Source organism: Prionailurus viverrinus, chromosome B4, assembly GCF_022837055.1.
Source record: "Prionailurus viverrinus isolate Anna chromosome B4, UM_Priviv_1.0, whole genome shotgun sequence".
Taxonomy (NCBI): Eukaryota; Metazoa; Chordata; class Mammalia; order Carnivora; family Felidae; genus Prionailurus; species Prionailurus viverrinus.
Window position 1 is genome coordinate 129,379,730 of NC_062567.1, and position 21,075 is coordinate 129,400,804.

The following is a 21,075-nucleotide window of genomic DNA, read 5'->3' on the forward strand; positions in this document are numbered from 1 at the left end:
CTAAAGAGAGGAAATCGCACTGTTAGCCTCCTTCCCGGGTGAGTGGCAGCGTCGCAAACAATCTTCCGGGTCTCTTCTGTCCACCTTCAAAATGTAACTGGACTCTGACCACGTGTCTCCCTGACCCGGCCACTACGATGGTCCCAGCCCCTACCGTGTCTCCCCTGGATTCATGAAACAGACTCCTGAGCCGTCTCTCTGCTTCTGCCTTTGCCCCTACTGTCCAGTCCCCACACACGGCGGCCACATGAGGCTTCTCAGCCGTTAGCCAGACTGGGCCCCCCCTGCTCAAAACTCCCCGGTAGGTCCCATCTCCTTCAAAGCGGAAGCTGCCATCTGTCCAGTGGTCCACAAGACTGCCGACGGCTCCCCAAGGCTCTCATCTCCCCTCCTTACAATTCTCACCCTGACCCTCCACTCCAACCACACAGGCCTCCTGCTGCTCCTCTGCTGTGCCGAGCCTGCTCCTGCCGCAGGGCCTTTGCACCGGCTGTCTCTGCTCAGCCACACTGCTCGCTTCTGCACTGCCCGTAGGTCTCTGCCCTGGCCACCCGCTCATACATGGTGACGCCTCCCCGACCCCAGGCACTCCTCACCTCTTTGCTTGATCTCTCTCCAGAGCACTCACTCCCCCCTGACGCCCTCTGACAAAGTATACATTTGCTCATGTACTTGCTAACTTTCTGCCTCCTTCCCCAGAACATAAGCGCCCCGAGGGCAGGGCCTGCGTTCTGCTCGTTCTGTTCGCAGTGGGCTCTCCAGCATCTGTCATACAGCAGGCGCTGGATAAACACACCTGCACGCTTCCCAGTCTAGCAAGATCACTTTGTTTCTTTATCTCTTCAAACGGCTGTGCCTTTTCTCTGCCATTTCTCCCCAACTTCCCTAATGGCTGACGCCCGTTCATCATCCGTGTGTGCTGCTTTAGAAACTCTGCGGCCCACCTTGTGGGCCTTCGAACTGCTCTTTTAATCCAGTTTTCTGGATCACTCTTCCTAAATGCCTGCCCGCCCTCCTTCCCCCATCAGGGACGTCGATCCCTTTTCCATGCCTTTGGGCTTCTGTGTAACATGCAGCCCTGTCACTTGCTCGTGTGCTTCTCCTCCTGGGGCTGTCCACTCTTCGAGGCAAGACCACATTTCCATCATTCAGTCCCCAGCACCAAGCTCAGCACCAAAGCCATTTACTTAATTGCCTGTTGATTTGCAGTCCTTATTACAAAAAAAAAAAAAAAAACACTTTTGAGGCTTTCACGGAGAAGCAAACAGCTGAGGAGATTGGCATAACGGGAGCTTCTGGGTGGGACAATAAAGACGGGAGCGGATGGGACACAGGCTGGCGTTCTAGGGTCCCATCCGGTTACCCCACGCAGGCTCTCCGTCCGCTGCCCTTCCCAGCGGCAACTCTAAGACCCCTGGTAACAAACGAACAATTTCGCATTAAAAAGTTAACCCGGGTGCCCCCAAGGAAAAGCTGCTGTCAAAGAGTCAAGCCACTCTCGAGAGGCTGGCCACAGCAGTGGCCAAGGGCATCGGAGCCCCGCGGCCCTGACAGGCGTCCCTTTCGGTTCTGCCGGCTGCTGACGGGCTGGTCAGAGCCACCCTGGAGCCGCCATCTCCCCGCAGCAGAGGCGCCCTGGGTGCACCCAGGCCCACAGCCTGACCCTGCGCGAAGAGGCTCTTTGCCTACTGTGTCCGCACGCTCCTGGCTTTGCCCCCGGCCCCTCTCCCACGTCTCTAGAACCCCCGGCCCCGTACGCGCCACCTCTGCTCTTAGCTGTGAGTTTTTACCCTACGAGAGCCCTTTGCATTTCTGTTTTCCTGCGCAAATAAGCGATCTCTAACACACTGACCAAGAGATGAATCCAGATTAAAAATCAAAAGTGGAGAAGGCATCTATATAAAGAAACTCCAAACTGGAGAAGGTGTCTATATAAAGACCGGTGGCAGTGGCGAGCTCTGAAAAGGAAACAGCGACAAGTCTAAGAATAGCTCCTGTAAGTATGGCTGCAAAATTGGAAACCGGTGCCAGAAATACTTCTTTAAAAAAGAAGATTTGGGTTGTAAATCATCATCTTTGTCTGTCATCCCAAATTAAATGAATAAACACTGGGAATTGGGTGGGGGGAGGCGCCTGGAGGGAGTACAAATACTCTTAAACCTGCGGCTTCCAAGCAAGGGCGGGCGGGTGGGTCAAAGGCTGTTTTGTTCACCACCAAAGGCAGCGTTGAGAGGCCCTGCATAGGGGCACCGCTGAGCTGACCCTGCTCACGGGGTGGGGACACGCGCCAGGACGGCTCCTCAGCTATGGGGAGCCGGGCAAGCCGGGCGAAGGCCCCAGGCCCAGCTTCTTCCCGGGGCTTTGCTCAGGGCCGCTCGAGCGCCCCCCTCTCCGACCCCCCCGGAGAGACAACGGCATGCTGAGTTCTTTCACGCTCCCCGTGTCTGTCAGTCAGTTCACAGAAGGAGGAGATCCGCTCAGCAGGGTGGGGGACTCGCCCCAACGTCAGGGCCAGGACTCAAACCCAGGTCCTATGTATACGTTGTGGCCCCCACGCCTTCGGAGGTGGGGGCTCCGCATGAGCAGCCCCCTCAGCTCCAGAGCCTCCTTCCGGGACACAGCCCCTTCCCAGCAGGCCCGAGACCCTCCTGGCAGGAAGGGGCAGCCGATGCTTGGCAGGGCTCTCCGGCCCGGCCGTGCTCGCCGCGCTTCTGGGTTTCCCAGCCACCTCCTTGACGCCAGGCAGCGCTCGTGGTTTACAAATCATCTTCCCAAGCATCGCCTCGTGTTTTTTCTCACAGCAGCTTTGAAGTAAACACTCGGGCAGCGTCACCTGCCTCGGCCAAGGCTGGGGGGAGAGGGTCAGGAAAGGCTTCAAAGTGGCAGGGACTGTGGGGCAGAGTGTTTAAGGAGCACAGCCAAGCTTCAGCTTTGAGGTCACCCGACGGGATTCCTGCCAGACTCCACCATCGGCTAGTGTGGACAAGTGACTTCATCTCTAAGAACCTCAGTTTCCCTATGCACAATACTTCAGGGTAACTACATGAATGCTAAGGGTGTGTCCTACTCTAGAGCAGGCCCATTAATAAAGAGAGACAGAATAACAGAATGAAAAGGACGATTTTGCAACTCGGAAAACAAATACTAGACGTAGACATGGGTCATCAATGGATGATAAAGCCCCTGGCTAACGGGCTGATGGAGAACTTGATAAGGGATGCACCAGGCAGCTGGAGGAAGTCCAACTCTGAACCCACAGTCAAGATCAGCATCCCCAAAACGGGGCAGCGAGAAGTTTCCAGCTTCCTGATGGGATGCACAGGGAGCACAGAGCACCACCCAAGAAGGACCCTTACCCAAAAGTGGAATGGGATTGACACCAGCCTCTAGAACTACGACCAGTATCTAGGAAATACAGAGGGTAGTGGGACAGACTAAATGATATCACGAGGAAGCAGCGGGCAAATCCAGACTACAGGACAGTCTATAGGTCAGATGATTTGGTTTCGCCAACAAATCGGTGGCTTATAATCAAAGGTGCTTGAGGGGCTATTACAGAATAGAGACTCAAGATACAATTAAATACAACGTGTGGACGTGGTTAGGTCCTGAGGCTAACAAACCAATGAAGAAAAGTTATCTTTGAAATAGGTAACACACAGGAATTCTTAGGTGAGATCGTTCTTAGGTGAGATCGTGGAGGGCGGGTACAAAAACATCCTTATCACTGGGAGAAGAATCATCTTTTCAATAAACAACTGGAACAGAGGCAAAAAAAAAAAAAAAAAAAAAAGAATGAACCCTAACCTAAGCCTTTATACCATATACAAAAATTAATTCAAAATAGATCACAGATTTAAATCTAAAATGCAAGGCTATAAACTTTTAGAAGATACATATCTAGCAAATGGCAAGCATCTAGAATACAGCAAGAATGTTCAAGCTCAACAGTAAAACAAACAAACAAACAAACAAACAAACAAACAAAGAAACAAACAGAAATCAGAAAATGGGCGAAAGGTATGAATGGACATTTCACTCAAGAAGGATACATGGAGGGGCGCCCAGGTGGTTCAGTCGGTTGAGCATCCAACTCTTGGTTTTGGCTCAGGTCATGATCTTGCAGCTTTGTGGGCTTTGTGCTGGGAGCAAGGAGACTGCTTGGGATTCTCTCTCTCTCTCTCTCTCTCTCTCTCCTCTCCCTCTCCCTCTCCCTCTCCCTCTCCCTCTCCCTATCTCCCTCTCTGCCCATTCCCCACTTGTGCTGTCTTTGTCTCTCTCAGAATAAATAAACTTTTTAAAAAAGGATACATGGACAATAAACACATAAACAGCTGTTCAACATTGTTAGCAATTAGGGAAATGCAAACTGAAACCACAAGACATCACTATACACACATTAATACAAAAGGGAGACAACATCAAACACTGGCAAGGATGAGGAAGAAACTCGTTCTTACATACGTTCCTGTTAGGAACATAAAATGGTACAGCCACTCTGGAAACCAGTTAGTTTCTTATAAAACTAACATGCAATTTACCAGACAACCCAATGATCACTCTTAGATGTTTCTCCTACAGAAGTGAAACCATATGCTCGCACAAAACCCTACACACTTAGGTTTGCAGCAGCTGTGTCTGTAATTGCCAAAACCTGGAAACAATCAAAATACCCCTCAACAGGCAAAAGGTTAAACTCCAGTACGTCCAGACCATGGAATACTAGTCAGCAGTAAAAAGCAACAAACTACTGATACAGGCAGAGATCTGGATGGAGCTCAAGGGCATTCTGTTTCGTGAAAACAGCCAACCGCAAAAGGTCACATCCTGTCTAGATCTGTTATATAGAACACTCTCAAAATGGCAAATCTATAAAGATGCAGAACAGATCGGGAAGGTGTGTGCACAAATAGAGGGCAGCACAGGAACCTCCCTGCGGGTGATGAGATCCCTTCTACCTTTTTTTTTTTTTAATTTTTTTTTTTCAACGTTTATTTATTTTGGGGACAGAGAGAGACAGAGCATGAACGGGGGAGGGGCAGAGAGAGAGGGAGACACAGAATCGGAAACAGCCTCCAGGCTCCGAGCCATCAGCCCAGAGCCTGACGCGGGGCTCGAACTCACGGACTGCGAGATCGTGACCTGGCTGAAGTCGGATGCTCAACCGACTGCGCCACCCAGGCGCCCCCGAGATCCCTTCTACCTTGACAGTGGTGGTGGCTACATGAGTCTGCAGGTGATAAAACTGTACAGAGCTACACACACACGAACAGTGAAAACTGACTGAGATCTGTGGTATAGTTAATAGTACCGTAATGATGTCCACTTCTGGTTTTGACAGCGTCCCACAGCAATTCGAGATGTCACCACTGGGAGAAGAAGGACACAGGGTACTCTGAATACTATTTTTTGCAACTTCCTGTGAGCCTATAATTATTTCCAAATAAAACAAGCTTTTTTAAAAAGTCTTTATCAAGAAGACAGACATACTGAATTATTAAAGGGTAAAAAATGACAGGACTTCTGGGATTCGCTCTGTAAATGGAGGAGAGGGATAGAGGCATCTGGGTGGTTCAGTTGGTTAAGCCTCTGACTTCGGCTCAAGTCATGATCTCGCGGTTCGTGAGTTCGAGCCCCACGTCAGGCTCTGTGCTGACAGCTCAGAGCCTGGAGGCTGCTTCAGATTCTGTTTCTCTCTCTCTCTCTCCCTCTCTCTCTCTGCTCCTCCCCTGCTCATGCTCTGTCTCTATCTCTAAAAAATAAGTAAACGTTAAAAACAATTTTTTTAAGGGGGAGAGGGATAGAGGCAGCAAGACGGCAGGACATTCCTTACTGCTGAAGCGCAGGGACTGACAGGCAGAAATTCATTCTATCATTTGCTCTACTTCCGTGTGTTTGAAATTTTCCACAATAAAACGCTTTAGACAGTAGAACAGAATTTTCCACAAAATTTGTAATGACATGGGCAGTGACTCAGGAAATCATCTGTTTCAGAGATTTACTGGTTATCTTGTAGAAAAGCAATCAAAAAGACCTAACCGCCTACTTCAACACCTCTTCCGTTCACAAAAAAAATTTCCATATTTGTCCTTCTTTCTCTGTGACCACGGGCTATCAGGAATATGCTTCCCAGTTAAGTTTCTGAACCATCTTTAAGCATGGTTAACACGTCCCTTTGTGGGAAAGGCGTGTTATCACAACAAATGGGAGCAGAACTACTCTTTCAGAAGCAACCTAGGCTGGCGGAGCCTTCTGGAAAAGGATATTCGGAAATGTTGGGAATGTTCCCACTGCCATAGAGATTTGTTACTGAAAACAATGCAAGTCTGTAACTTAGAGAACTCTCAGACCTGAACTCCTAAAAACCTACGTAACAGAATTTTCTAATCTGTTTAAAAATTTCCAAAGCACTGGAGTGGGTTTTGGACTCATGTGTGAAGAACTTTAAAATAAAATACCTTCCATTTAGTTTACAAAAACATCTGATTGGCATCAGGAAGGATGGAAATGTACCAGCCAAATCTCAACAAATCCTCCGCATACGCAGTGGACAGGGTGGAAAAAGGAGTAACCCAATTTAGAAAGAGAGCCAGTGATGCGTTTCCTCTGTGCACAGCTACATGTCTCAGGCAGGGATCTTTTTCAGAGAGGGCAGCCATTAAAACCAAACATCTAAACAAACTGAACACAGAGCCAGACCTTCCAACTGTAGCATTAAAGCACACTTTCCAGAAATAATCAAGCACATGAAGCCAGAAGGTTTTTGTACCACCAAAAAAAAAAAATTTTTTTTTTTTTTTTAAGTATCCCATCTTTAGCTCCTGCTTTGGTTCCTGTTTTTTGGCGGAGGTCTTAGGATGTACACGGTCTCACAGCGAGGCAATACATGTACGTAGCGATATGCATACGCTGGGGGTGCATATCCGGAACCAGAAAGTTTTCTACCGACAGGGAGGCGTGAATCTGAAAAGTGTAGCCAGTCGCCGACAGGGCTCCCTCTCCTCCCCGATGCCTCTGCTTCTCTGTCCTCAGGCCTCTCCTGGGGTCGCACCTGTTCCCTCCATCCCAGGCTGAGTCAGACACAAAGCAAAGTCGAGGCTTGGGCCCGCCTCTCTCCCGGCAGCCACCTGCCGGCCAGGTGGCTCCACGCCTGTGTCCTCGCACCGACACGCAACCCCCAGGCTGTGAAGCAGCCAGGCCACGGTCTGTACTTTGTCCTAGGCTCTGAGTCAGGGAAACAGCTGGAATCCCGGAGCCACCACCCAGCTGTGACTGGGCAAGTGCCTGGGTGTCTCTGAACCTGTCTGCTGGGTGCACCATGCTGTGGCCGGGGCCCCTGGGCCCAAAGAGTTTAGGAATTCAGAGTTTTTTCAGATTGAGAAAGGATTACAGTGCTGGATATGGTGTGCATAGAATGGCACCCCAGAGGGGTGTGGGCAGCACCCAAAAAATCAAACACATAGTATTTCCATAGAGAAACAGGAGATATTTTTAAAGACCATAATTAGTCTCACATCAATTCAGGTCAGATTTTTGCCACAAAATTAGTTTGCTGCAGACTTGGAAGAACCTTTGGGATTTTGAGTGTTCTGGATTCCAGAAAGGTGGGGGCCTGGGCTGCCCTCCAGAGCTGCAGGGAGGCTGACGTTCGACGAAGCAGGAATCAGCGTGGTGTACTTCTTCCCTTATTTTCAAACGTGACCGTGTCCCTCCTCCTGACCTGAGGTCCTTTGAGAACGAGTCGGGATGTGACGTGGGCGGGCTGCAGCTCCGATTCCTTTGCAGAGAAGCCCGGGGCCCCCGGCAGCCGAGTCCCAGCCTCGCCCCCACCCCACCCCCCCCCCCCCCCGCCTCCTCCCTTAGGGTCCCCGCACACACATGGCCTGAGCCTCTGTGCCCACTTGCCTTCCACTCTGCCCTGGTCCTCTTAAGGAGAGCTGCCTCTTCACTCACAAGCCATCCTGAGCATCACGGCCTCACCCGAGGGCCAGCCCACGCCTGCTGAGCCACACTGCGCTTGCTCCGTGGCACTAAGAGATCAGCGGGGACACTTCTTGTCTCCCCACGCCTGGGTCATCGGTCTCTAGCCTGGCATTGTGTCAGACACCATCGTAGGGATGTGGAAGACAAGAATCCAGGAATCAGCTGACTGCTGCACACCACACAGGCTTTCCATCACTTGGTCCCCTCCCCACCTTGGACACTCTCCAGACATTGGCTGAAGGACCCGGACCTTTGGCTGGAGACAGGAACGGGGCCGGGTGAGGGCAGAGGATGAAGGCTACATCACGCTGTCCCACACCCATCTTCCAAAGTGGAGAGGCCCCGCCAGCCAGGGCAAAGGGACGTGTTCGATGAGGTCCAACAGGAGACACCCCCAGTCCACCTGGTGGCAGCAGCAAAAGATGGGTGTGCTGAGATGGAGATGTTTTTACAACTGGAACAATCTAGCGATGTTCCGGTTGCTTCTAGAAAAAGGAAGCTCCCAATCAAATGAGGCTAGAAGTCCCCCTGGGGCAGGAATACTGACCGAGGAGCCTCCGTTGGGTGGTTCACTCTTACCTGTCTTCTCCCCAGCTGGCCTGCAACCTCCAGGAGCTCAGAGGTCATGTCTTACGTGTAATCGTGACCTGGCACCGGCCTCAGGGCCTGGACGTAGTTCACACTTCCCACGCTTGGGATGGATAAGGGAACAGCTGAACGGGTGTTTGCCCTCCGCAGCTCGTTCCAGCTCTGAACCTCTGGGATGCCCTCCATCACCACCATGCCCAGCCCTGGGGCGTGGAGCATTCTCTTGCTCCCACCCACGGATCTTTGTCCCCGCCAGCCTCGACAGGTATCGCCTTCTATAACCTATTAGAGTTTGCTCTAATCTGTTCCCTTAACATCCTGTGAGTTGGGCTCCATGAGGGCAGGGACCGCGTGCCATGCTGGCAGAGTACTTACTGACCGATTGCTTAGGGGGCAGAGGAAACAACATGAACAGAGGCATGGGACAGTTTGTGGGCAGGCACTCGGTCAGGAACACGCCCGGGGCAGAATCTCTGCATCCAGCCCCTGTTACAGATGGGAGGGGGGGCGAGGTGGGGGACAGGCAGTGCCTGACTGACCACCTGTGGCTCTCCAGATTGACAAGGCCTTCCTGACAGCTGCGTGAGGTGTAGTTGGGGCATCCAGGCGGGGGTACAGTTCCCCGGGAGGCCACAGGGGGCTCTAGAAAGCAGAGCCCCGCGGGGGGGTCACCAAGCCACAGGGCTGGACGGAACTCACCTTGTGGGTCAGAAAGCCAGGCTTCGGGGCGCCAGTCAGTTAAGCGTCCGACTCTTGATTTCGACTCAGGTCGTGACCCCAGGGTCATGGGATCGAGCCCCCTGACTTCTTTTTATTTTTTTTAACGTTTATTTATTGAGAGACAGAGAGAGACAGAGCGTGAGCAGGGGAGGGGCAGGGAGAGAGGGAGACACAGAATCGGAAACAGGCTCCAGGCTCTGAGCTGTCAGCACAGAGCCCGACGTGGGGCTCGAACTCACAAACCGTGAGATCGTGACCCGAGCCGAAGTCGGACGCTTAACCGACTGAGCCACCCAGGTGCCCCGAGCCCCCCGACTCTTGATTTCAACTCAGGTCATGATCCCAGTGTCATGGGATTGAGCCCCCCACCCCCACCCCAGAGCTGAGCGTGGAGCCTGCTTCGGAAACCACCCAGAGTGCTACAGATACTCACTTCCCCTGACACAGCCCCTACCTCCACCCTTCTCTGAGCAAGACATCTGGCTAACTCCCTCCTGAAGATACCCACCTCTTGCAGAAAAGCTACAAAGCTGTGTGTGAGATCAGTCACCTGCCTTGGGAGTTAGGGATTTCAGAGAACACCTCACCATCTCGGAGTATTTCACTTCATGTTGGAGGGGACAGCTTGCTGTTACTCCCCCACCCCCAGACTTCCTGTGCCAAAGACCGAATAATGCCCCCCCGCCCCCGCCCCGAGATGTCACATCTCAAACCCCTGAGCCTGGGGATATGTTGCCTCATGCAGCATAAGGGACTCAGCAGGTGTGACTGAATTAAGGACCCTGAGATTCTCCTGGATTATCTGCGGAGGCGGGATATAATCATGAGGGCCCTTACAAGAAGGAGGCAGGAGGCTGAGGGTGTGAAGGACACAGTGTGACAGTGGACGCAGAGCGGACAGACTGGGAGGTGCCAGGCTACCGGCTTTGAGGATGGAGGAAGGGGCCATGAGCCAAAGAACGCAAGTGACCTCTAGAAGCTTGAGGAGACAAGGAAACAGATCCTCCCGAAGGATGTGGGCTCAGTGAAATACATTTTGGACTTCTGACCTCAAAACTGCAGGATGATAAATTCGTATCTTAAGTCACTAAGTTTCCGGCATTCTCTTGCAGAAGCCTTAGGAAAGCAATGCACCCGGTTTACAGATGAGGAAACAAAGGCTCGGGGTGGGGTGGGGGGAGTGGGGCAAGGCGGTTTGCCCACAGCTTCCGGCTAAAGGGCTGCAGACACTGCCCTTGCCGCACCATCAGATCCACAGATTTCCAAGTGCCATCAGTGAGCTGCGGGCTCTGCACTCAGGCCACTTGGACTTGAGCCCCAGCCCTGCCACTTACTAGCTCTGCGTCCTTGCTTCAGCTTCCTCAGCTGTGAAATGGGCTTGCAGTCACCCCCGCCTCAGAGAGAGCCGTGAGGAGCAAACAGGTTAATACAGGAAAGCCCTCAGCGCTGGGTCTGGCCCTGTATCATGTTGTCTCTTACAAGGACTCTCCTATTTTAGAGCCGCTTTATCCTGCGGTCAGGCTGGGGGGTTCACATGCCCGGCAGTCTCTGACGCCCAGGCTTGTCCTCCTGTCTCTGATTGTTTGCTCTGTTTTAAACCTCTTGAGATCATATTTTCGTTCGTTAGGTTCAGACCCAAGCCCTTCTGAGCTGCAGCCGTGAAGCGCTCATCCGGGCAGTTGCCACACACACCCACAGGCCAAGCTAAGCTGGCAACCTGTCCACACGCTCGTCCCCAGGATGTTAACACAGCCTGGGAGAGGGATTTTTGCCGAATATATTTCATTTTTAAAAATATATAGGGGTGGGGCTCCTGGCTGGCTCAGTCGGTTAAGCGTCCGACCTCGGCTCACACCGTGATCTCACGGTTTGTGGGTTCGAGTCCCCACGTGTGGGCCTCTGCACTGACAACTCAGAGCCTGGAGCCTGCTTTGGATTCATGTCTCCCTCTCTCTCTGCCCCTCCCCTGTTCACATTGTCTCGCTCTCTCTCCCTCAAAAATAAACATTAAAAAAATTCTTTTAATAAACAAATAAAATAAAAAAATATATATGGAGGGGCACCTGGGTGGGTCAGTCAGTTACGCATCTGGCTCGGCTCAGGTCATGATCTCGTGGTTCATAGAGGTGGAGCCCCACATCGGGCTCTCTGCTGTCAGCAAGGAGCCTGCTTGGGATTTTCTCTCTCTCTCTCTCTCTCTCTCTCTCTCTCTCTCCCTGTCCCTCCTTCCCCACTCCTTGCACACACGTGCTCTCGCTCAGAATAAACTTTATATATATATATATATTATATATATATACATATATATATTATGTATATATATATATACATATATATATTATGTTTATATATTATACACACACACACACACACACACACACACACACACATATATGTATGTATGTAGGGGAACCTGCATTGCTCAGTCTGACTCTTGATTTAGGCTCAGGTCATGATCCCAGGGTTGTGGGGTTGAGCCCCATGTTGGAAGCTCAGCATGGAGCCTGCTTAAGATTCTCTCTCTCCATCTGCCCCTCTCCCTCTCTCAAATTAAAAACAAAAAAACAAAATACATATGTATTTTTTAATTTTTTTAATATTTTTATTTATTTTTGAGACAGAGACAGAGTATGAGCAGGGGAGGGGCAGAGAGAGGGGGAGACACAGAATCTGCAGCCGGCTCCAGGCTCTGAGCTGTCAGCACAGAGCCCGACGTGGGGCTCGAACTCACGGAGTGTGAGATCATGACCTGAGCCGAAGTCGGACGCTCAACCGACTGAGCCACCCAGGTGCCCCTATATATTTATAAATGTATATATAATCATATGTATATATTATCATATATATATCTCATATATATATATATATATATATATATATATATATATATATGAAACATTCCATCTTAGCATAGCTCACTAGTAGAACTTAGGAATTGCTAATCTGAACTGGCCACTCTGCCCCCACTCTAACACCTGCCAGTGACAACAGCCCTCCTGCCTCCTGGGGCTGTTTGGCTCTATGAACTTCCTGGGGGTTGGGGAGGCTGCCTTCTGGGGGGGAGGCTGACCCACATCAGAGCAGGTCAGCAGCCCGCAGCCTGGCCCTTCACCAGAGGGGATTAGAGGAATGGAGCGCCGGAGCTGGCCAATTCTGTCTGGGCAGCCTTTGGGAAGAGGGTCACGTGCCCTCACGAGGGGGCAGGGTCCCCTCTCAGCCCCACTCCCTTTCATCAACACCCACAAGCCAGGCCACTCCAATGGCTCCTCGCCTCTCCCCCTTCTCCCGGGGCCAAGCTCCCACGAACCCCCCAACCACGAGAGAAAAATCCTCCAATCCTGTAGCTATCCTTCACGTGGAGCAGAAATATAAGCGAACAGGGCCATCCAAAATTTGTCAGCAAGGGCTGACTTCATTCAGCCTTGTAATTAAAGTTGTTGTTATTGTTGTTTAATACATACCAGGTCAGATCTAGATCACTCTGGTTTTCTCCCAAACAGCAAACAGATGGGCCAGAGCTCTGCCTCTTTAGCCTGACTCTATGTCCCCTTAAGTGTGACCACCTTTCCAGCCAGCTAAACCCCATTCAGCACCGCGCGCGCGCACACACACACACACGAACCTCAACTGTCCTACTGCCCCGTGTGAGCAGGCTTGTCCAAGCAAGACCCCTGAACCTGCCCCGACCCGGGAGGTGCCTTGAGCAAGGAACCCGGCTCCTGCCCCAGGTGTCTCCGTGAGAAATCCCAACCTGAATTTCACTCCTGCAAATTCGTGCCAAGTTGGGGGAGCCAGCGTTCCTCCCGGGGGTTCACCCGACCAGTGCACATGTCCCGCAGACAAGAACAAGAACCTTCACTGCAGCCCTGTGCTCACAGCAAGAGGTGGGACACGAGCCCAGTGCCCATCCTCAGGGGAGTGGGTAACTAAATGGTGATAATTTCAAACGGTGGGCCCCCACACAGCAGGCAAAAAGAACAAAGGACTGCTGGTCACAATCTGGACGAATCTCAGAGTATTTCTATGAGATTCCATTTCTGGAAAGGTCAAAGCCAGGCAAAGCGAGTCACTAGCGATGAGGTGTGAGTAGTGGTTACCTTGGGAGGAAGCCCTGGGAGGCTTCTGGGCTCTGGGAATGTTCTGCAACTTTGATCTGCACATGGTTTATATGGGTACTTACAGATGTAAAAACTCACTGTGCTACAGGTCTAAGACTAGTGTATTTTCTTTATTTATTTTAAATGTTTATTTATTTTTCAGAGAGGGGGTGGGGAAGGGCAGAGAGAGGGAGACAGAGGCTCCAAAGCAGGCTCCATGCTGTCAGCACAGAGCCCGATGTGGGGCTCGAACTCACAAACCATGAGATCATGACCTGAGCCAAAGTCAGTCGCTTAACGGACTGAGCCACCCAGGTGCCCAGACTAATGTATTTTACTATATGTAGTAAGTTAACCTCCTTAAAAACTTTAAAAGTAGAAAAATATTGGGGCACCCGGGTGGCTCAGTCAGTTGGGCATCTGACTTCAACTCAGGTCATGATCTCACGGTTCGTGAGTTCAAGCCCCACATCGGGCTCACTGCTGTCAGCGCAGAGCCCGCTTCAGATCCTCCTTCCCCCTCTCTCTGCCCCTCTCCTGCTTGTGCTTTCTCAAAAATAAATAAAAACATTTAAAAAAAATTTTTTAAGTACAAAAATATTTATCTTTGAGCACCTTCTGTGTGCTAAGTCCAAAGGGTATCTCAGACGAGACTCTAATCCTTTAAGAGTTCATAGTCTGGTGGGGAAGAAAATATAGTCAAATAATACAAGGCTGTCTGTGGCCAGGGCGACAGGTTGTGAGTCAGCCCAGGGTATCAGTATTACTCGTGATTTGAGGGAGGAGACAGAAAAAATTGACGCAACGTAGGACTTGGAGGCGGCCAGATGGGTGCCCAAATCCAGCTTCTTGCTGCTTGCCCTGCTTCTTCATCTGTAAGGGGGCATGATGGCAGCTGCACCCCAGGGGTTCTCGTGAGGACGCAAGGAAAGCTCGCATGCAGGCACTCCGGCCCGAGACAAGACCGATGTCCCTGCTCTGCTCGGCCTGGCTGCGCTGAGGTTCGCAGGGGTGAACCAGGCCCTGCCCCAAACAGCTTCCAATCTCACCTGGATTTCGCCTTAAAGGAGCCCACAGTCGGGCGGGGAATCAGATACCTACGACACAATGTCAAGAGGCTTACCTGCCAGCCGAGAGGAACAGATAAAGAAGCCACAGAGGTCAGAGGGCCCCACGGGGGTGGAAATGCAGCCAGGCCTTGAAAGGCAGACAGGATTCGGGCCCACGGGGACTGCTAGGGAGGGAAGGGCAGGAAGGGAGAGGGACCTACATGGGCAGAGGCGTGAAGGTGGGAAGTCAGGGAAGCACACAGAGGAAAAAGTAACTAGTCAAGTGTGGCTCAAGAAGCGGCCCAGGAAAGAGGGCCTAGAAGGCCCAGGGCTGAGTTCAGCTTTATTTTGCTGTCAGTGGGGAAGCCCCTGCCAGTTTCAGAGGTTAAGAAGCGAGCGTATCGGAGCAAGGATTTAAACTGACAAGACAGGGGTGCCCCAGTGGCTTAGTTAAGCATCTGACTCTGGATTTCAGCTCAGGTCGTGATCTCGTGATTTGTGAGATCGAGCCCCACGTTGGGCTCCGCACTGACAGCGTGAAGCCTGCTTGGGATTCTCTCTCTCTCTCTCTCTCTCTGCTCCTCACCCCCCCCAAAGTAAATAAACATTTAAAAAAAAAATTAAAAATAAAAAAATAATAATAATAAAATGAGAAGCCAGCCAATAGCAGTGTTTCAGAGGAAGGGGGTGACTAGTTTCTCCAGGGCTGGGGCTGGGGTCGTATTTACCAAGAAACATCCAAACCTTCACAGCTGGTCCCCTCTGTGAGACCCAAGCATACATTTTTGTTTGTCTGTTTTGTTGTTGTTTGTTTAATGTTTATTTATTCTTGAGAGAGAGAGACGGAGCGTGAGTGGGGGAGGGTCAGAGAGGGAGGGAGACACAGAATCCGAAGCAGGTTCCAGGCTCTGAGCTGTCCACACAGAGCCCGACATGGGGCTTGAACTCACCAACCGCGAGATCATGACCCGAGCCGAAGTCGGATGCTTAACCGACTGAGCCACCCAGGCGCCCCTGTCTGTTTTTCAAGTAAACTCTGTGTCGAACACGGGGCTCGAACTCATGACCCTGAGATCAAGAGTCGCATGCTCTACAGACCGAGCCAGCCCCGGGGCTCCAAGCGTGCATTTTTGATGAGATGGTGGTAGGAGCCTGAGTGAGGCTGGCAGGTCCTTGAGGGAGTGGCCAGACCCTTGACCCTCCCGCACCGGGCGAGATGTAAGGATACGTTTCTTACGGTTCTTGTTTCCTTAATTTATTTTTTGAAAAAAAATCGTCTATCGCCATGACTCGGCATGCAAATGCTTCAAAGGATCTCTAGCGAACAGCCTCCCAGCACCAGCCCGAACCCAGAGGCACCATAACCACCGACTCGGTGCAGAGCCCCCGAGACCTCATGTACGCACATAAGCAAGTGCACTTTACTTACACAGATAGAGGCACACCAGACATGCTGCCCTGCACCCGTTTCTTTCACAGGAGACTATGCCGGCCACGGTTCCGTACCCACGCCTGGAGTCTCAACCTTATCTTCCACAGCCGCACAGTATTCCATGGTTTAGACGCAGCATAACTTGTTCCCGGCCCTCGGTGGATGGACGCTAGGCTCCTTCTAGTCTTTTGCTAGTGCAAACAGGCAGCAATGACTAATCTTCCAATAGATCACTTCGCCCCCATATTAGAACACCTGTAGGGTGAATTCCTGGAAGTCCAAACGGCTGGGTGAACGCGTACAAGTGACTTTGAAAATGTTGCCAGAGAGACGGGATCCGTTTAAATCCTCATCAAGAAATAAGCCTAATTGTTAGGAAAAACACTGACGACGTGTAGTTGTTAAGAGTGCCCAGGGGCGCCTGGGTGGCGCAGTCGGTTAAGCGTCCGACTTCAGCCAGGTCACGATCTCGCTGTCCGTGAGTTCGAGCCCCGCGTCGGGCTCTGGGCTGATGGCTCAGAGCCTGGAGCCTGTTTCCGATTCTGTGTCTCCCTCTCTCTCTGCCCCTCCCCCGTTCATGCTCTGTCTCTCTCTGTCCCAAAAATAAATAAAAAAAAAATTGAAAAAAAAAAAAAAAAAAAAAAAAGAGTGCCCAGACGAAGAAACGGTAGAGCAAAGCCCCGTTCGGCAGACAGAGCGCATCGGCCTCTGCTCGCCCAGCGCCCTCCTCCCCGTGTATTTCTTCACCTGTGGGTGAAGGGCCAGAGCTGCTCAGCCCCTCGGCCCTTCCCAGCGCAGACAGGCTCTGATGCCCTGGCCCCAGGGCAGGTGGAAGGGTGGACGGTGACCGGAGTCACCATGAACACCCAGACTTAAGTGGTCCGCCTGGGCATAGGTGCCAGGGCCCAGGGGAGGAGCAGGCCACAGAGCAGGCCTGGCGGGAAGGGGTGGGAGTGGAGAGCCCGAGAGGATCAAGCGTCTCCAGCCCGGCCATCCCAAACGAGTGACGAGCGCCTGGTGCTTCCCTTGTTCAGGCCACAGGGACGGCACAGCCACACAAGACATGCTCGTGCTCTACGACATTCACTGCTGTGTCTACCACGGGCCTGTGACATGACATGTGTCTGACCAAAATGGCCACCTAAACCCTCCTTTTCAAGTGGGCAGCCGGCGGAGGATGGAGGCGGGCCTCTGGATGCCTAGTGCCCTCCCTGTGAGGACAGCTGGGTAAACACAGCGGGCAGGGCAGGGTTTCCTCCCCCCTGCACAAATCCAGCTCAACTACGGAGAAGTGGGAAGGAAATGGTCTCTTACCCCCAACACGGGAGGGGGATACCTCTTGGCAAACCAAAGACAGCATTCGAGAGGAAGAACCCTCACCAACCTTCCTGTTTCCGGCCCGTGCTCCACTCCAGTGGACCGGAGGGCCAGGAACTCCTATAAATCAAATGCACTGAGGTTACTGCCGCTGAAATTCTTCTAACAAATGCACAGCGCATCAACCTTTCTTTGTAGAGCCAACCCGTACTGTTTTGGTAAATCTAGGGTCTCACAGCACAGCTGTGCTGGGGGGCCACTCAGAGCGGCAAGGGCGCGGGATTAAAACCGAAAACCTGTGAGCTTCCCTCCACAGGATCTCAGGCAAATTCACCCTTCTGAGCCTCAGTCTATCCAGCTCCAAAATAGGCACAATAATTCCAAGGCTCCAGGACCACCGGGAGGATTAAAAGAAATAATTTATGTGGAATGTGATTTGCAAACTGCAAACCCTACACAAATTCTGGTGAGGATTAGTAACATTGGTATTAAGATGCTGGGGCTCCCGGGTGGCTCTCAGTTGGTTAAGCGTCCGACTTCAGCTCGGGTCGTGATCTCACGGTTCGTGAGTCTGAGCCCCACGTCGGGCTCTGCACTGACAGCCCAGACAGAGCCTGCTTCAGATTCTCTGTCTCCCTCCCTCTCTGCCCCTCCCCAGCTCACGCTCTCTCTTTCTCGCTCTCAGAAATAAGGAAACCTTTCTAAAGGAGGTTAATATTGATTAATCTTAATACCCTCACACACATCCCTTCACCAGTACCCACTGTTGTGCTTTGCAGGCTCCCAAAATGACTGTTGATGGGATCCCAGATTCTGTTTGTTCTAGAATGAAAAACCCAAGTGCTACAGGCAAAGACCAGGAGGCTCTGCCAGTGGCTATAGCAGCAGCAGCCATGGAGTTAGCTATTTTTCCCTCAGAGCCTTCCTGTAAATGGTGACCCAGAGGGCTTTGGGGAACAGCACGGCCCAGCAGAGTGCAGGTTCTCGGCCACCTGCCAGCGGGGCAGGGCCTCCCCGGGGGCAGGCCGTCCACAGAAGCTGTAGCAGGAGAAAAATATCAAGTACCAAAGTACCAAACTCCACCATGACCTCCAGAGCAGGGAGGCTGTCTGATCTGAAAATCCCTTCGCGGTGACAGATGCAGTAACTTGTAGAGGTTTCACCCCACCCACCCTGAGGTGGGGGTGGCTGTCCCTGCTATCCAGGGACTGCCCACGGACGCAGGTACAAGACTGCACAGATCACAGGTCACCAGCGAGGAGACCGAAGTCTTCAGAAGGATCACCAAGCAAACTGCAGGTTGGAAAAGAAGCCACACACACACACACACACACACACACACACACACACACACACCCGTCTTCACGTGACCTGCTCTTACTCTAAATCAGGCCCTCCCCTTGGGGAGCTCAAGGCTTTATAACCACAGACCTCACCTGAGCCTTGCGGCACACGGCAGGTGAGTAGAGCGGGTACAAATAGCCCCCACAGAGGGCAAGGGACTTGCCCAAGGTCAACAGTTCTCTGACTCCCATGCAGTTTTCTGCTGGCCACTTAGAGTCATAGTGCCATCCTAGTGCAAAAAGGGTGGGGACATCATCTTTCCCACAGATACCAGATACAGCAGCAGGGGTTCTGTTTTGTTTTAACATTTATTTACCTTTGAGAGACAAAGACACAGAGCATGAGCGGGGGAGGGGCAGAGAGAGGGGAAGACACAGAATCCGAAGCAGGCTCCAGGCTCCGAGCCGTCAGCACAGAGCCCGACGCGGGGCTCGAACCCACGAAACCTTGAGATCATGACCTGAGCCGAAGTTGGACACTTACCTGACTGAGTCACCCAGGCGCCCCAGGGGTTCTGTTTTTTAACTTCTCTAACTTTTTTTTATATCTATGGCTAACTTATTAATTTCATGGGTAAATGCTTATGAGCTGGCATTATGTGAACAACGAGATAATTCCGGATTATACCTAGAAAGAAAATATGCCCCCACGTCAACAGTGACTATTTCTTGGTTATGAAACTGGCAGTGATGTTTATTCTTACCCACTAATCTTCTGTGTTCCAAGTTCACTACAATCAACAAGTATACTGTTGTCCAAACCAAGAGAAGCCTATTGTTTTCAAAGGCTGAAAGACAGAGATCACCCCTGCAAACTTTCCGTTAAATACTCAACGACTCGCGTGTGACTTTGTAAAACATAGTAGAGGCGGAAGTGAGGCAGGTTAGGCACAAAGGTTTTCTGGGTGGGATCTTCCCCCTCTCGTTTCCGCCCCAGCGAAGAAGGAAAAGGAGGTGACTGCGGGGCTTCCTGCCTCTCAGCACAGGCCCCAGACCTCCCGGATCCGAGACCTCCCATGTGCCCCATCGGCTCCTGATGGAAGCTTGGCTCTAACCAACAATCCTGTTCTGATTAATCCTGGCCTCAATGTCCGTCACCTCTCGAGAATAATTCCAGCTTTATCCTGAGTGGCAATGACATTAACCCACGCAGTCGTTCATTTGGGCAGCCGAAAACTTATTCAGCACCTACTCTGTGCAAGGCGTTGTGCAGACACTGAGCCATCGTTCACCCGAGACTGGGAACGACCAACCGAGGCCACACATCATCCTCCCAAGTTCTGCCCGAGCACAGGAGCAACAGAAATGTGAACAAACGCTGCCTGGGTGTGCAACCTAATTCTGGCATCTCAACTCCCTCTGCCTGAGGTCTTCCCCGCCACCCACCCCTGCCCAGTCCTGAGACAAAGCAGGGTCCGAGAACGGGTCCCTGTAGAGGGTGCTGGTAGCTTAGTGGCACTGCACTCAGGTACCGGTGGAAGCAGAGGGGAGGGAACGGGAGTAACCCCAAAACTTCAAGACCATCCAATTCTCTCCGCAGCGCCCTCCCGCTTTACTTCTTCTCCTTCCTGTCCTCTTTGAGGCTGAGAAGATCACATTCGATGATCATTGATTGAAGGTCCACCAGGTGCTAAGACCCGATGCCAAATAACTTTACAGACAGGAACTCAGACCTCTGCTTTGCACATGCTGTTCCCTCTGCCTGGAACCCGCCTCCTCTCCTTACCCGAGACAGCAGCTTAAATGGCACCTCATCAGAAAAGTGCCTGCCCAGGCAGGTATGCCCTGATGTTCCCTCAGAGTGCCCACGACAACTGTCATGGCTCCTGTTTGCCGTCTCTCTCCCCAGCAGGACTCAGTTCCCTGCGCTGACACACTGACACACAGTTCTTTGGTTTTTTTAGATACGTTTTTTTTTTTTTTTCTTAAATAGGCTCCACACCAAAGGTGGGGCTTGAACTCAGGACCTTGAGATCAAGAGGCGTACGCCCTCCTCGCTGAACCAGCCAGGCACCCCAGCAACTTCTTGCTTAAATAAATTGAGCAGCCTGTAACGTAACAATAAAAGCCAGTGTTCACTGAGCATGTACTATGTGCCACATGCCGTGCTGAGCTCCGTGCAGACATGAGGTCACGACAGCTGCGTGACGGCTGCACTATTTTTACTCCCGCGTTACAGATGTAGGAAACTGCGTCATTTCCCCCCACTTTTAAAGGACAGAAATTAGAACCTGGTAAGCGACTTGCCCAAGGCCCCGCAGGGCTAACAAGAGAGTGAGGATTTGAACGTCTCCCGATTTGAAGGTCTCCCAGGCCACCAGGACTGCTCAGCCGCGCCCCACCCCCCACCCCTGTGCCCAAAGGGGCATTTCTTTCCCCTGTGCTGTCAGTGCCCATTCGTCCCCTTACTGAATTCTCAGCCTCCTCTCCCAAGGCACCCACTTCAGAAATCTTCTGACTCCTCCCTTCATGTCCTATATACCCCAAGCTCCCACGCCCGATGCAATGCGGGTGCCTCACGCCATGGGTCCTCATCTTTCGGCCCC

At 51.9% G+C, this 21,075-nt stretch overlaps 1 protein-coding gene across 3 annotated transcripts in view; it reads right to left on the bottom strand.

Annotated features, from left to right (window-relative positions):
• TMEM184B (transmembrane protein 184B) overlaps positions 1–21,075 on the bottom strand; it is a 49,463-nt gene that overhangs the window by 24,519 nt on the left and 3,869 nt on the right. The window contains exon 2 of one of the 3 annotated variants that reach the window (XM_047865199.1): positions 1,052–1,211. The exons of the other annotated variants lie outside the window; for them this stretch is intronic. Coding sequence (XP_047721155.1) covers positions 1,052–1,072 — 21 coding nt within the window. The 5' untranslated portion in view covers positions 1,073–1,211. The remainder of the gene's footprint in view (positions 1–1,051; positions 1,212–21,075) is intronic. 3 annotated transcript variants of the gene reach the window in all.